The sequence below is a fragment of the Canis lupus genome, chromosome 15 (assembly GCF_003254725.2).
Source record: "Canis lupus dingo isolate Sandy chromosome 15, ASM325472v2, whole genome shotgun sequence".
NCBI classification, from domain to species: domain Eukaryota; kingdom Metazoa; phylum Chordata; class Mammalia; order Carnivora; family Canidae; genus Canis; species Canis lupus.
Genome location: NC_064257.1, coordinates 20720755 through 20737852, shown reverse-complemented (window position 1 = coordinate 20737852; position 17098 = coordinate 20720755). Strand labels below are relative to the sequence as shown.

The 17098-nt window shown below is 36.2% G+C and overlaps 1 protein-coding gene across 8 annotated transcripts in view; it reads right to left on the bottom strand.

Annotated features, from left to right (window-relative positions):
- The window catches only part of NAV3 (neuron navigator 3), a 356255-nt gene that overhangs the window by 203426 nt on the left and 135731 nt on the right, over positions 1-17098 (bottom strand). For 7 of the 8 annotated variants that reach the window (XM_025438781.3, XM_025438782.3, XM_025438783.3 and 4 more), the window contains exon 6: positions 1371-1439. The exons of the other annotated variant lie outside the window; for it this stretch is intronic. In XM_025438781.3, coding sequence (XP_025294566.3) covers positions 1371-1439 — 69 coding nt within the window. The remainder of the gene's footprint in view (positions 1-1370; positions 1440-17098) is intronic. 8 annotated transcript variants of the gene reach the window in all.

The window sequence follows — 17098 nt, the reverse complement described above, 5'->3', positions numbered from 1 at the left end:
TTCCTGCAGACTCAGCTACAGACTTAGAAAGTTCATTCCAAACTCACATGTATAAACAAATGTTGTCACACAACTTGCCCTGCTTGCAATGAAATGCGACCTGTTTCTAGAAAGCAATTAAATGCATCTTAATCTTTACTGTGACCCATGAAACCAAGTGATCTTTAGTTCTTAGAAGAACAAATTAAAACAAATTAAAAAATCCATTTGCTCTTCTCATTACCCTAATTTGACAGGCAGCCAGAGCTCCAGATCATTCATCAAAGTAATAAAAAGAGAAATGAGAATGAAGCCAAAAAAAGACAGAGAGAGAGAGAGAGAGAGAGATGTTCTATTAAATCAAAGTACTTAAAGTATACTTTATATGCATGAGTCTTAGAAGTGGTAATAAAAAATGCTTCCTGTACACAGCAGGTCATTGTTATTTGCACATCTGAATTTATATCATTTTTCCTACTTTTAATTAAATACCCTTTAAATTTTTCCCTCCAGAATCATTTTAATTACTATGGAAATGAACATAACATTGAAAACCAAGGCAAGAAGAAAAGCACATACCTCACATCAAGGCATCATAAGCAGTCCTTTTGGTCAGACATTGCATGAATATGGTACAGTTTCAGAGCAGTGATTAGGAAGCCACCACAGAGATACTTCCCCCATGTGAGAGATGGCACATATAATCACATAATAATTAGGGGTGCAAGACACATTTGCTGTGGCTCCACTTGGCTGCACCATCATGCCTTCGGCAACTTTTTTTTTTTTAAATCAAACACTTTCAATACTCATTTATAAATCAGTATTTCCAAACAGCACATTACACAGTCATCTGCTACAACAGACTGTCTTTAAAATATGTATGTCATAAAGAAGCAAAAATTTAAACTATTACAGATAAAGGAACAGACCAGGTTAACTTAGTGACCTGGTGCTAACTTCCCCACAAAAATATGCCAATATTTCTCAATTCTGCTTCAAAGTGTCAGTAATTCATGCATGCCCATCTCAAAAAAACAATTACATTCTTGTTGTGTAACTTCCAGATTCTGTAACCTGGAAAGAATGGGGCCTTCAAAGTAATGTTTTCCTTGACTTTCTCTACGCCTAGAAGCTAGACTTCAGCCCAGTCATAACAGTATATATAACAAAACTAAAACAGAAGAAGCCAAAACCCATTTAATGATCTAACACAGACATGCTCATCCCCGAGAATGCATATGGAAATCCACTTGGAAGAATTCAGTCTTCTAAACTTTTTATCCAGAAGTATGTAATTTATGAAAAAAATTTAGAATGATAGGACAAAATATCACTGGGCAGTTACTTTAGTATCACTAACAAGCAATAAATTAGAGATATTAACTGACCTAGTAGGCTTTTTTTGACTGGTTGCAATTCCACTGTGATTAGACTGAGTTGCATATCTGGCTGCCAGACTGTATGAGGAGAAACAGAGAAATTGAATTAAAGAGATTCTTTGAACATGGAAAGAAAGCACAAAATTACAAGAAAACTATGAGTTAATGAAATGCAATTGGAACATGTATAAGCATGTATAAAGAATAAATTAATTAGAAAATTATGATAATGCAACATATAGACCATGACCTTTGATTAATGAACACACTATGAAACAATGCAGTGCACCCCTTGTAATAAAGTGTGTAATCATTGACTTTAAAATTATGGCTGTGTGATATTGGTCATATTATTTTTAGTAGTATTTCATGTCATAAAAAAAATTCAACCTTTGTAAATGACAAGGAAAACTTCCAGAAAACTAAAGTTTGACTTTACATAATACAAATATCTCTTTCTCAAAAAGGCTAAAAGGAACAGAAAGAGTATGAGGGTCACTATTTTCTGTAGTAAACTCTTCTAATTTGCTGCCTTAACCAAAATATTATTTCAAAAACCAAATGACTAAAATATCTGGTTTCTGACAAATGTACCATTTGATCTCGAGTCCTAGATAGAATGGTTTAAAGAAGCGAACAATACATGACGTTTTTCTAAAGAAAAGATCTATGTACAAGCTAAATGGAATAAATTGGAGTTAGATTTTTCAAACAAAAACCTGAACAACTATTAATGATAACTTCTGGGCATTCTTGAATTATTGTTCTTAATAATTTTTAAATCGAAATCTTTGATCAAAGACACAAAAGAAAGCATTATTTAAACTGAGTTCTAAGGAGCCGTGAATATTCTACAGACAAAAATGAAAATTTGACTTCCAGTGAAATTAAGCTCTGAATTACCTGAATGTTCTGAAATTAGTGTTTTGAAGAATATGGTGAGACCCAATTAGACCTGAAACATGTTCACATATCCTGTGATGGTCATGGATTGATGCCCAAGTGGAGAATCACTTTTCAGGTGAATTGTGAGGACTCTGCATGAACCCAGTTGTTGCGAACACACAATTTCTGAGGTCTCCAGGGAAACAGGAACAACATGGGAGTGTCAGAATCAGGGTAAAGGGGTTAATCAGAGCCCTGCTATATTTGATCCAAGTGCTTTGCTGCCAAGTATGGGGCATTTTAGTCAAGGGAAGAATTTCTTAGGGTGCTGACATGCCTCCTAAGTTAACTTCTGCTCCACTAAGCCAGTCTGTGGTGGGAAGATATTGGGAGCATGAAGACCGTTAAAAAATGCCTGGATAGAAAAGAACAACATCCTCATACTTAGGGAGCTTTTCCGAGCACTTTTTTTTTTCACATCTGGTATGTGATATATCATTATTTGCATATAATAAACTCTGTCTCCTAACGACACTGGTCCGAGACAATTGAATCAACTGCTTCAGTAACAATGATACCAGAGAACAATGTATAAATAAAACCAAAGTGTCTGAATGAAACGAGATATTACTTTAAAATCTAAATTTAAAATACAAGCACCCCAAGGGAAAAAATATTTTTGCATGTGTGAACCTCTCAGTCTACTTTGTCAACCCTGGAGAAAGAGACCTATGTCAAGGTTCACTACTATGTCTTATCCTGTACTCTCCAAATTGAACACAAATATTAGCCAGAGAAATGACAAGGACACAGTGTACTTTCCTTCAGGGACCTGAAGCCATCTCATGGGGTTTTCTTTCATGATTTTAAAGAAGTAGAATAATTTCTAGCATAGAAACGAGGTGAGGGAAGAAAATCTAGAAAGGTCAACTGACTTGCTAAGATCGGTTTAGTTTTATGGCCCATGTGTATTTTCTAGTTTATTATGAGAGAATAATATTCTACATGTTGCCTAGATTTTTGTATCAAACCCTCATACTTTAGTCCTTTGAAACTTGGCTTCCATTCTGCTTCTCTTGCACTTGTGAAACTGTTATGTGAAGAACACAAGAGTTTTATTCAATTCTCACCACACTCTAACATCTTTGTATTTGACCCATACTGCTCCCTCTGCCTTTTTGGAATCTCTCTCTTTCATAGCCTGTAATACCGGTGAGCTCACTTGATTTGCCCACCATCATTCTTATCCATTTTCTCTTTCCTTCCCCAGGTCCTTTTACTTTATCAAGCTCTTAAAGGCATGATTCTTCATATGTCCTCTCTCTTTAAACACTTGTGTGCATTCTTTCACTTAGCAGTTCATTTCTTACCTAAGACTTTAAATAAAAGCGACTATAAACTAGAATTTCTGTGTGCATTGCACTCCCAACCATCAATATCAACTGAGTAAAAGATGTCCATTTCCATGATCTTCAAAGTCACCCCATTAAACACCATTTTCCTTCTTTGATGCTCCAAGTCTTCATCAGATACTTCCTCTAATTTCTTGATTTCCATTCACAGGATCATCATTTTCTTTAGTTCAATGGGCTTGAAACCTCAGGAAGTTGATGCTTCTCTTTATCCTTTTAACTACTGCAGATATGCAATCAATAAGCTGTCACTCTCCAAATCCATTTGCATTTATGTTCTCTTCTGATTTCCTTATTTATCACGCTAACTCAAGCCCCCAACACTTGTCGCAATGTCTCTGGCTCCTTTTCTTTTTTTTAATATTCTCCTTGACTCTGCCTCCACACTCAGTAGAAAACCACTATTTTCCCCATGGTGCTTGTAATACTGTATCTCAAGTTTCAGATTTACAAACAGTCTAGTGACAGAGTAGGTGACGCAATACAGCTAATGCAATTTATTGGTAAAACAGACACAAGGGACATGTAGACACAGCTCTGAGGCAAGATGGGGTAGACAGAGTCAGACCACCAGTAAACTAGGAATTTTCAAAATATCTGGATTGAGGATTGTGTTTTTTTTTTTTTTTTCCTGGAAAGACTATCAAAAGAGACTCCTTCGAGCTAACGGGTGGTAAAAACATCAGAAACAGAACCAAAAAAGAAATAGACATTTTGAGACTCATTGTGGGTTTTACCAAAAGAAGTATCTGCTCATCTATTTGATACAGTAAAATACTAAGGGAATGCTTTTTATTTCCTTAATGTGGAAGACAAGAGGAGGAGACTAGAGACAGTCAAGTGAATTCAAAAAAATGAAACTCATCTGGTGTTCAACACACAGAAAGATCCAAGCTACTAGATCCTTCTAATCTATCTTCAGTGCGAATCCCCATGTGGAACTATACTATCCATTTATCAGAAGGAAAGATAGTTTCTCAAAGTAAACAGATCCTGAATTTTAACTTAACCCATTTTTACTAATTGCCAGACTCTTGCCACTCAAAGTGTTGTCCAAAGACCAAAAGAACTGGCATCACCTGGGACTTCTTAGAAATACTGAACCTCAGGTCTCAACCCAGAGAATCTGAATTTTAACAGGATTCTGATGCACAAAAATATTGAAAAAGCTGTGCTCTACAGAATACCCACCAATCTCCAAACTTGAGAGGAAAAACACTTACAGTTTCTAAAGTCAAACAGCATAATCTAAACATCTCGAGTCACGTCTCATCATCTAACCTGCAGCAGCTTTGGATACTGTTGATATTCTCCTTCTGGAAATCCTCATCTCACTTAGGTGTCCTAATGCAACAGCTACCTCTCCTGTAGCTACTCCTACTTCCCAAATATTGGTCAACTCATTCTCCTTATCCCCTAAATTTTTGTACAGTTACCATGAGTATTTTCGAACTGTAATCCTAGGCAACTGCTAACCTATCTCTCTATTCTTTCTATCTCAGATCTACCTTTTTATACTCAAATCTCAAAACTAAATTCAAAGTTTCTTCCTAGAAGTCACCTTGAGATTCCCTAAATACTATATCCAGATCTATCACCTCAATTTCTCCCAGATATTCCAAAAACGTTCAAAACAACTAATTCTCCTTCTTTCAAACCACCCCCCCCATGCTGACTTTCCTCCATAACTTAACCATCACCATTTTCTCCATTGAACAATAAGGAGTTGTCTTTATCATTACTTATCATTTTTTTCCCCTCCATGTCATCTCTCTCACAGACTCTTATAATATCTCTTCACTAATTTCTTTGTTATCAGTCCATTTTTATTCCCGGAGAAATCAAATCATTCGTCTCACAGTCGACAGAGTAAACTTTCCCGTGGAAGAATGAATGCCAACTTCTTTCTTTGAAATTGCTGTTGACCCCCCGCCCCCCCTGCTCCCCTGCCCATTGTCCACTGGATAAAACCCAAGCCCTGTGATCTAGTTTACAGCACTTCCGTATGTCTCCTTAGATCGTTACAGCTTCATCCTCTCTGCATACCTCCACCCTGTGTGCTCTCCACTGTCACCACACCTCTGCTCTTGCCTATAGCCTCTTCTCCCATGGGTCCATAGCTTTTCTCATGAGGTTTCCTTCATCTGAAATACCAGTCCTCTCTTCCCAACATTATAAAATCTTACTGCTAGTTCAAAATCTTGCTCAAATGTCACCTTCTTGCTAAAGAATCTCTTAAGTTTCCCAGAGTTAATTTTGTCCTTCCCTGGTCCACAGATCTTAATTTTTCTCTAATTATTAGGTTAATATGAGAATTTATCATGGTAAACGGAGCATGATTGTTTTGTTTACTGGGACAGGAATTATGTCCACTACTCTCAGTTCCTTTCAATGGGGTTAGTATGGGTTCAATAACTAAATAATTAATGGATATTTACTAAGTAGTATTATCAAACAATTATTTGTTATACCTCCATTTTTAAGCAAGGGGTATTGTTTTAAGAAAGGATTTATCAGAAATATACCAAAGGAAGGAACAAAAAGAATTCATCTTTGTTGTGCCCTTATTAAGTGGCGCACAGTTTACATTTTTTTCATTTATTTCTTATAATAGTCCTGCATACGGGACACTCTATTCCTGACTAGAAATATGAAACTAAGGATTTTAAACATTAAGTTATCTGTAGACATAATACATCTTAAAAATAACAGTATTTATCATTTTCTTGCAAACTGATTACTAATTATAATATTTTAGTGCTTCTTTTTCTATTAACTCATTGTCCTGTGGATTTGTGAATATTTCTAAGACACAACAATAACAATAATAATTTCAATGCTGCTACAAAACAGCAACTCTTCCAGTATCAAATAAATCTATTTCAAAAGATACTGTTTAGCATTCAGATACATAATATTAATAATTTCATTCAATGGGTCAATTTATGTAGAAATCTAGAACAGGCAATAATACAATTTGAAAGAGTAAGATACTTTCAGTATCTAAGTAACTCTCCTCAAAAGTCTTCCAAGTAAACATCACTTTTTAAAATTTTAAGCAACATTTAAGCAACATTTAATCAGGGCTAGGAAATGGCACAATAATTATAAACTACTATTCTCATGCCCACTGCACAGATGATTAATCAATCAATCAATCACAGAATCATTTTCTACTAAGCCCTGTGGTAGCTTCAAAATCCGAGGCCAGGATTCAAACAATCCTTATTACTCAAAAGAATTAGAATGAGAATAAGAACTTATTTGAGTCTTTTCTTTATTGTCCCATTAAAATATAAAATGTGAGTGGGTCAGTACAGGGTTTTTGTAGAAGATTCTATTTCTATTATAGTTATTCTAGAAGTAGACTTCCATGTAGAAGTACAAATTATATAATCTTATTCCTTAGTTTTTATTCTCCAAAACCAAATTGAATTCAGACATAAAGCACACATGAATCATTAAAAAGCACCAAAACATAGTATCTCAGCCTCACACAACCTATCATTCTTTATCTCCATTGGCTACTACCAAGTTTCTTCTTTAACAAACTCAGTTGAGACAGTTGACATTTGAATTGTCTTAATTTGTGTTTAATTATGATAATTAAAAACATGTTTTTCTTATTTGTTCAATCTACAAATACCTTTTTAATACCTTCTGCTTGCCCAGGCTAGAACCAGGAGAGCCACAGCAACTTGCTATGGAATTCGGCCTTTGTCCTGATGCAATATAGATTACTAAAAGTTTTTGACTGCAAAATAAGTGTTAAATTCTCAGATTGGAGAGTTCCTCTCTTAGATATGTAAAGGAGGAACTGGGGGAGGAAGGAAGCTAGAGCATTTAGTACGAACAAATTTCCCATTTAGGAGACCAAATGGGAAATCACTGCTATAATTCAGGCAACATTTGATGAGGGTCTGAATGGAGACAGAGGTAGAGGAAATACAAGTAAATGATTAATGAGAGAAGTTTTAATGGTAGCTGTAAGAAGTGAAGAAAAGGGAAGAATTTAGGTTGGCTCCTGGGCCTCTCAGAGCTTGAGCTGCACAGTATAGTTAGTTACATAGATGCGGAATAGGAAAAGGAGACTGAACATCCGTGGTATAGTGTATGATGAGAAAAAAAATCATGAGTCGACTTCTAGATTATATCAGTAGTTACAGGGTGAATAAAGTAACAGGATATACTAGGAAGATGGCTATTTAGTGGTGAGTAAACCCACCTTTACAGAGGAACTAAAGTAAAGACCATTTTGTGATCTTATTGTAACGGTTCTCTTATAAAGTACATAAACACCTTTGGGTGTTGAATGAATAAATAAATAAGAAACTGACCCCACATCTCTCAGGTTTTCAAAGTGGCAGATAGATATACTGTGAAATTTGATTCCGTTCTGTATTGTTTATTCTAATAAGCACATATTTGTTGATGTAATCAACAGATGAATGAATCATTAAAGACTTTAATTGACTGCCTCCATGTATTGGCACTATGCTAGAAAAACTCAACTTGGAAAAATTACACTTACACATGCATGATTTATGTTGCACTGTGAAAAGTATTACCCTTAAAATCATGTTTACTAATTCAAACTCCTTTCTAAAAAGTGTAGTTTGATATTCAATGGAAACTGAATTTACTGCAAGCTTGCAAAGAACAATATAAAAATATTCAGCAGGTATACAAAAATGGTACATTAAAACTTTTTTCTATGAATTATTCAACTATAGTCAATAGTAAAAATCTAGTGTATTGGATAGTAGCACAGAATTTAGTCAGGTTGCTGTACCTGAATCTGAGCCTCACTGTTGCTGTTCTCTGTGCCTGTTTCCTCATCAGTTAGATGAGGATGATAACTTTACCTATCTCAAAGTTCTTATGGGGCATAAGCTGTAAATCACATAGAAGGCTCTTTGGCTTAAATAACTGCTGTAACAGTTAAAAAGAAAATTCAACGGATTCAGATGTACATTTGAGAGTCCCTGAATGAACTAAGCCCCCACAGGAAGCTCTATAAATATTCTGGTGAATTAGGAACAACATAACCTCCTGTTTCTCAATCCCTATAATGCCTCTGCTCTTTTGTGCTTCGTCTTCCCAAGACCACCTCTTTTGGTCCTCACCATCAATTCTGAGACCATCTCTTTTGGTTCTCACCATCATTTACTCTAAATCTCATACGAATGGACCTCTCAGTACAGTAGTTGAGCTTGTAACTCTGGCTCTCAGTCTCTAGATTTATAATTACTTTGGGACCACGATTTATTGAAAACAAAGATAATGAAGTCTCCTTCTCCCCAAAACATCCCTGGATACTACTCAGTCTTGTTTCCTGACCTCAACAGTATGAATCCTTGTTGGTCCCAATAGGACATCTATGAAACACCATCCTCAGAGCAACATGCACAGAGTGACTTTCAGAACCTATAATTCTCAACGCTGTACATAATCCAAAAAGTGTCTCAAATACAGATTTTAATAAATATTTTTGCTTTATAATATATAACAAAATTTAAAATAATTTTGTTTATAATTTTGTTACATAATAGAGTGGTTAGATGAAATATAGTTTTGATATGCTTATAAAACACAGTATATTTACTTTAATACTTCCACCAGAGTTTTGTTTTAAGTTTGTACTCTAGGTTTTGCAACTAATTTGAGAGACAAAGATAAAATGTCTCAAAAAAAAAAATGAGGCATCTCTCAACAACAACAAAAATAATTTGCCTTGAAGAAGATTCCAGACAAGCTATCATAAACTCTGAATATACTGCAAAACAAACAAAAGGGACATTCTCTTGTTTGCTTACTTTACCCATAAATGTGGTTGCCAGAGTTTTGCTCTGAGACCTTTTTTCCCTCCAGCTTTATACTTTTTCCCTGAGTAATCCCTTCCACTTCCATTGTTTCAATCAATAAACAGGGTTAACAATGTTCCCATGTCTGTATCTCTGGCCCTGAGTTCTCTCCTGGGATCCAGTCTACCACCATCTAGAAGTCCCACTGAAATATCAAATTCATGAGGGCCAAAGGTAAACTTTTTTCTCTCCATCTCCTTTTCATCTGTTTCCACTACTGCATTATTTTTTTCCTTACTGAAATATATCACTATCCAATGAGTCGAAAAAACAAAAAACAAAAACACAAAATGTGATGTTTTCTTTCACCCTTACCCACAAACAGTCCCCGAGTCCATTTTCCTAGTCAGCACCTCGTGCCTATTAACATTACACTCTTTACTTTCCTACCACTTTAGTTGCAGTGCCCCTCCCACTCCTCTCCCTTGGCACCAAGTTCGTGTTCCTAAGTTATAAATTGCATCATTTTTCCTCTGCTAAAAAAAATCTCCAAGACAATTGTCCTTTACATTCAAGAAATGATTCTGAGCTCCTCTAGGAGAGACATAACATCCGAAGCCTCCATAAATTGACCTGGGCCTACTTCTCTAGTCTTCTCTCTCACCATACCCTGTGGCAATTTAAACATAGAGCGATCATAAATTCTTTGACATTCCTTTCATTGAGAGGTGGAATCTTGGTTCCACTGACACTCTCCTTGAATCTGGGTGGACTTGTCCTTCCATCAGCCAATAGGTCACCATGTAAGAAGTACAACGTTCTTGTGACGGCCGTGCTGGAGAAGCTTTGTATAGTCACTATTCCAGCTAAGCTGACAGACACACTGAGTGGAAAAATTACCTCGGGAGTGGATTCACTTGCCACAGATGTTTTGTCTCTCAGAAGTTTGTGACACCTCAGCCACTCCACCCATCCTTTTAAAGGTCCCAAACGTGGTGAAGCAGAGACAAGCCATATCTACTGTGCTCTGTTTGACTCTTAGGCTCACAAAATCCATGGGTATGATCAAATGGTTACTGTTTTGCACAACTATATTTGGGTTTGTTTGGTTGTTGTTGTTTTTTTTGTTTTTTTTTTTTTTTTAACAGCAATGGATACTCAGATTACTCTTCTACTAACAATTTTTCCTTGTAATATCCTTGCAGTTTTCTGAATGTAAATGGCATTTAATTCATCAGTATCCTTATCTGGGCTTTTTCCTCTAACTGGGGTCACTGAGCAACTGTTCGATTAGTCAGCATACCTGACTGAACTATCTCTTTAAGTATCTAGGTCTTCTATTACATTGTCAGCAATTTGAATGGTAAAAACATCAGCATTATCTCAACCAAACATCTAGCATAATTCTTGGCACACAGTGGGGGCTGGATCTTTATTTGTTAAAAGGTCACAGCTGAACTTTCAAAACACCAATGAAAAAGAACACTGGACTCTAATGTAATATATGAAGAATCATTAGGAACAATATCGTCTTTCATTAAAATCTTTCATTTCATTTCCATATGGTATTCATTGACTGAGCCCAACTGCACAGTGACTGACTCATCAAAACATAAAAATCATGGGATCCCTGGGTGGTGCAGCGGTTTAGCGCCTGCCTTTGGCCCAGGGCGCGATCCTGGAGACCCGGGATCAAATCCCACATTGGGCTCCCAGTGCATGGAGCCTGCTTCTCCCTCTGCCTATGTCTCTGCCTCTCTCTCTCTCTCTCTCTCTCTCTGTGACTATCATAAATAAATAAAAATTAAAAAAAAAACATAAAAATCAGGAACAAAACAGTTCTTCTTAAGAAGTATGTATTTAATACAAGTGTAATTGGATAAACTGCATTTATCAGAACAAGGTAGAGTCTGAAGGCAATTTTTTGTCTGTGTAGGTTCTTTTAACTCCTCACCTATATCAAGAAATTGTATAGAAAATTATTTTCGAATCACCCTTTATTCCTCACTTGTCTGTTTACTATTAAGTCTTAGAGCCGGGGGATCCCTGGGTGGCGCAGCGGTTTGGCGCCTGCCTTTGGCCCAGGGCGCGATCCTGGAGACCCGGGATCGAATCCCACATCGGGCTCCCGGTGCATGGAGCCTGCTTCTCCCTCTGCCTGTGTCTCTGCCTCTCTCTCTCTCACTGTGTGCCTATCATAAATAAATAAAAAAAAAAAATTAAAAAAAAAAAAAAGTCTTAGAGCCACATGTATGATGAGTAGAAATCCCTACACAGAATCTCTATACAGTCAGACATTTAGTGCTTTTGATTCCCTCAAGAAAGAGAAAAACATGCTAAATCATAACAACACATTTATTTTAACACCACTGTGCTCAAGAAACCAAGGGGGAATACAAGGAAATCACAAAATAGGAGGTAGAAATTCCTTGGCTATGAATTTTAGTGGACAATTAAACCTCTCAATGGTACTTTTACTGGTACCATGTTTAAAAGGCAGAAATTATTTCCTCCCAAGTGAAAATAGCTTGAGAGAAAATCAGGAAGAGGTAACCCAACATATATTATAATTAAAGACATGGGAAGAGAGTCTTAAAAGATTTTTAGACACAATGACAAACACTACAGAGTAACAGGTTTTGAAGATGGTAAAGCACATCCACTAACATTTTAAGACTGAGATAGACTGAAATATGTTTCATTATATATCCGATAATTGCTAAGAGTAGGTATAAAACCAAACATTCAGAATTAAGATTCAAAGAATTCTCTGAACCAAATTCTGCCTTCAGTGTAAAGATTTTCCCTTTTGTAGAGTCCTTGTGCAACGTTATAAAATGATGACTGACACACTAACAGCTCAAGAGGGAGGTAGTCAGTCACTTCTGCAAAAATATCTTTTGCAAAAAAAAAAATCTTTTGCACCTCAAAACCAAATATGCTCCTTCAAAAATATTTGAGATGTTTTGCAACAGCTATATGCATATCAGAGTATGTGATACAAATACTGTCTCTCTGCTTAAATTTTGCTGAGACTTCACTGAAAACAGTTATTGCCTAATCCATAAATGAGTCAGAAACTTAGCTTTCATCCACATGTGTTTCTTTTTAGTAGCTGGGTGGCTGAAATATCATCCTGATTAGATGTGAGACAGGTTACTGTGATAACTTATCCCATTAGTGAAATATGGTATGTAAATATATTATAACCTCTGTGTTATCTTAAATTCCAACTGACAGTTGATAAGGCCACCTGCATGGTCTGTTTTTGTGGGATCTCAAAACAGTAACTGAAGAGGGAGATGCCTGTGTAAGATATTACCACATCAAAGTCTCATGCTCTTTCAGGAATGTAGAACTTCAAGATAAAGGGCAACTCAGGAAACCAGGCTCGTATTTCTCTCACAATCTTACCATAAATGAAATGTTCCAACAATGCTTTTACTTACACATCGCTCAAAGCACTAAGCTGCTCCACGGATCTTTTCTACTTATAATTTTCAGTATGGAGTAAAATTGTATCACAATAAATTGAGTGCTCCATTCCAAAGGGTCATTTTAATGCAATCACCAAAAACAAAACAAAAAAACAAAAAGCCACACGGAAAAAAAAAAAAAAAAAAAAACTGGACCCTGAATAGCAGTAAACAAAACTGTTTTGTTAAGCTAAAAATTTAAACAAACTTTGGTAAAGACTACCCTGAATTGTGAAAAATCTGAATTACTCAATACTTTGAAAGAAGGGCAGCCCGGGTGGCTCAGAAGTTTAGGACTGCCTTCGGTCCAGGGTGTGATCCTGGAGACCGGGGGATCGAGTCCCGTGTCGGGCTCCCTGTGTGGAGCCTGCTTCTCCCTCTGCCTGTGTCTCTGCCTCTCTCTCTCTCTCTCTCTCTGTGTCTCTCATGAATAAATAAATAAAATCTTAAAAAAATACTCTGAAAGTCTTAAAAAAGTATTGTAGTAAGCACAAAATATGTTAACAACTATTTCTTAGTATACATGCTTCTGAAAATGGCTTTTAATTATTATACTTAAAAATAATTATATAAATGAGTATCTATATACTGTTTGAAGATCTTTGAAAGTCTATATTGTAGAATCCTTATAATTGGACTATTCTCAATTAACTGCAAAGCAAATGTAATCATCAATGCAGTCGGCTTCATGTTCCTCAGGAGTGGCTGGGGTCTCAAAACATCTCTGTTGGTGAGCTTTGGCCTAGAGTCTCACAGTCTTGCAGAGAGAGAAGGCTGATTTTCTTTATACATCTTTTCAGACTGAGAGGTCAATCAGAAAGGGGGAGCTTTGGGGTTTGTCACAAGTGGAAGTTCAGGAAATAGAATGTGAAGAAGCAAATGTTGGGGGTATGCTTTATAATGAAGGGAGACCCTAGACCAATGGCTAAAGTCTCATAGGAGAGACTATCTCAGGCACAGAATTGTTACAAGTCCCCTAAATCCAATTCTGTGTCCATCTTGTCATCTCCTGATGATTATTTGGTTCTCTACCTAGCTCTGACTACAGGAAAATAATTCAGTGCTCATACTGACATGAGTAGGGTAGTTATCATGACAGTTCCATTTTCTATTAAGTCAGTAAACTGAATACAATCTCTAGTAGAAAGCAGATTAATGTAAAATAATTTCATATGGTATAAAGTTGGAGGTGTAATAATCAAGTCTATATTATCAGTGCTCTCTTTGACAAAAAAGGGCCCCTTAAATACTAAAAATCAAATAGAATCCAAACAATGGCTAGTGCTTGGGGGATGTTTGTTAAGATGTAGGTAGAAAAAGGATATCAAAATGTCCTGTGGTAAAATGTCAAAGTATTAAGTTGCAAATTAGTTACCCTGGGTCACAGGGGTATCATTACTCTGTAATGATGAATCACATTTTAGGTTGTTTTAAGAGCAAATTATGAAACACTGACTAACCATGTTTTTACATAGACATGTCAAAAAGCACACAAGTCTTCACTTCTAAATTTTTGTAGTCAATCTAATACTTTAAAATATATATTATATTCTCCCAATTCCCTGAAAAGATAGAGTATAATTAGGATATTCTTATTTTCTATCTGCAGAAGTTAGGCTCAGTTAATTGATTTTTATTTTTTTAAGGAAGACAAGGAAATTATCAGGACCAAAAATGATTCTGCTCACGCTTTCTGAGACTCAAATCCACGTTATTCTCTTTTTCCTAGTGTGATGCCATTAGCATGCTGAAAAGGGAATAATTATGGTAGGTTCACAACTTCAAAAATAACAGGATAGAGAACAAGAGACATCAATAGACAAGAGATTTCAACATACTTTGAAATACTGAAAATAAATGGAGTAGTGTTAATGGAGAACACCCAGGGAGAGAAGTTTCACCCCAGTGTACACAGGGAGGAAGGTTTCAGCTGAGAAAAAGAGGAGGGAAGCTGGGCTAAGAAATTGAAGATAAAATGAAGGGACTATAAAAAGGAGACCAATCAAATATCCATGTCAATCACTATCAATGACCACTCTGTGGCCAGATATAAACAAACCAAATGATTACCTACCCAAATAAACAAGAAGCAATTTTAACGACAATAACTGAATAATCCCAGAAAAATGATGCTGGCACAGAGGGCTTCCTAAATATCCTGGACTGCTCTCTCCAAAGCATCATCAAATGAACCCTGGCCAATTCTTAAAGTTATCTATCAGTTTATGATTGCATTCAAACAAATGATAAACTTTCAATAGACATTCAAGAAAGGCTTTGATCAGGAAAGAGTCTGTTCTGATTCTGCAGAATATATTTCTAATCACCATTATGTAAACACTCCATTGGTTTGAGCTTTTGGAATCAATCTGTACAAAACAGAATGTAAATCACATGAACCTTAATTTTAAAAAGTGAAGATGACAGAGGTTGGAAATTGTTAGTTGATGGGGAGAAGCAGAAATGCTAAGAGCCATATTTTACAATACAGATTTTTTCTACATTTGACTAAGAAAGAAACAATGATGTTATTTCATTATATAAGGCTACAAAGTTAACCAATAAAAGAACTAAAAAGACTGAAATTTAACTATTAGTAGCACTCCTAGAAAGACCTGTCCATACACTATTGACCACCTCTAATTCCTCTCTCCTGTTTTCCACTGAACAGAGTCTAATCAAGTTATCACAGCAACTACTCCACTGGAGTAGCTCGAATCAGAGTCTCCAGTGCTAAATCCCTGAGTCAGGTCTCAGTGCTCATCCTACTCCCATACAACATTTGATATAGCTGAGGTCCTGCAGGTAGGTAGATAATGGTTAGAAACACAACCTCTGCCTCTCTCTGCATCCCTCATAAATAAATAAATAAATAAATAAATAAATAAATAAATAAATAAATAAATAAATAAAATCTAAGAAAATAAATAAATAAACAAAAACCCACAAGCTCTGTAACCAGATTGCCTAGATTAAATTTGCAGATTAGTCACCATGAAATTTTGTGCAATCTAATAGGCATTTCCATTTCCAGCTGTTGTTTTGTTTTGTTTTTAATTTGAAAACTAGGATTACTAATAATACCTACATCATAGGGTTGCTCTGAGGAATGAAAGAATAAATACCTATATAAAGTATGTAGAATGGTGACTGAGGATACATATAAATTATCTTTGATCTCCCTTCTCCTTAGAACCCTTCCTTCACTTACTCTCCAGGCAAACAAGTTCTGGTTTTCTTCTGACTCTGCAGGCTTCCCTTTTTGAGTTTCTTCTAGAAACTCATGCTTTCACCAGTTGTCTCAACACAGGTGGGCTCCGGACCTGAGTTCTCGTCCTCTTCTCTCCATCTATACATAGGTTTTTGGTGAGTTTATCACCACTAATCTCACAGTTTTTATTATTTCTATATGCTTTTATGTCCAGATTTTTGTCTATAGACTACACCTATCTATTAAACTACAGTCTTGCAATTCCAGTTGCCTCCTTTGTATTTCCACTTGGATATACCCAGTAGACATCATAAAATTGACATATCTATAAGTAAATACCTGACCTCCATACCGAACCTGTTCCTCCCACACTCTTTCCCTTTTTAGTAAATAGAAACATTATTTTTCTAATGGAGAGTCTCCTCTTTGTTTACCAATTCCATTGCAAATCTGTTGGCTAATTTTACTGACAATGCCTTCAAAATATATTTCGCGCACTCCTTCCTCTCTCTACTTCCAATATGGCACTCCAAGCTTTTCTCCATGACTCCTCGTTTTCACCTTTTCCCCCTATAATCTCTTCCCAACAGGGCAGCCAGAGTGTCCCTTTGATGTTCTAAACATGTTTATGTTCCTTCTGTGGCATATAGTAGCTTCCCATCCCTTCTGGAGTAAAATCCAATGTCCTTGTAATGGCAACAGAGTCATACTAGTGTCTCCCTGCATTTGGTCTGAATTAATTCCACTCTTCTCCTGCCTTCTTCCCTCTGGTCCATCCCAAGTGGGGTATTTCCTCTTTTTGAAATAAACCAGACAATTATAGACATTGCTGCTATAAACATTGATGTCCAAAATAGCCAAACTATGGAAAGAGCCCAGATGTCTATTGACAGGTGAATGGATAAAGAAGATGTGTGTGGTGTGCGCGCGCGCGCACACACACACACAC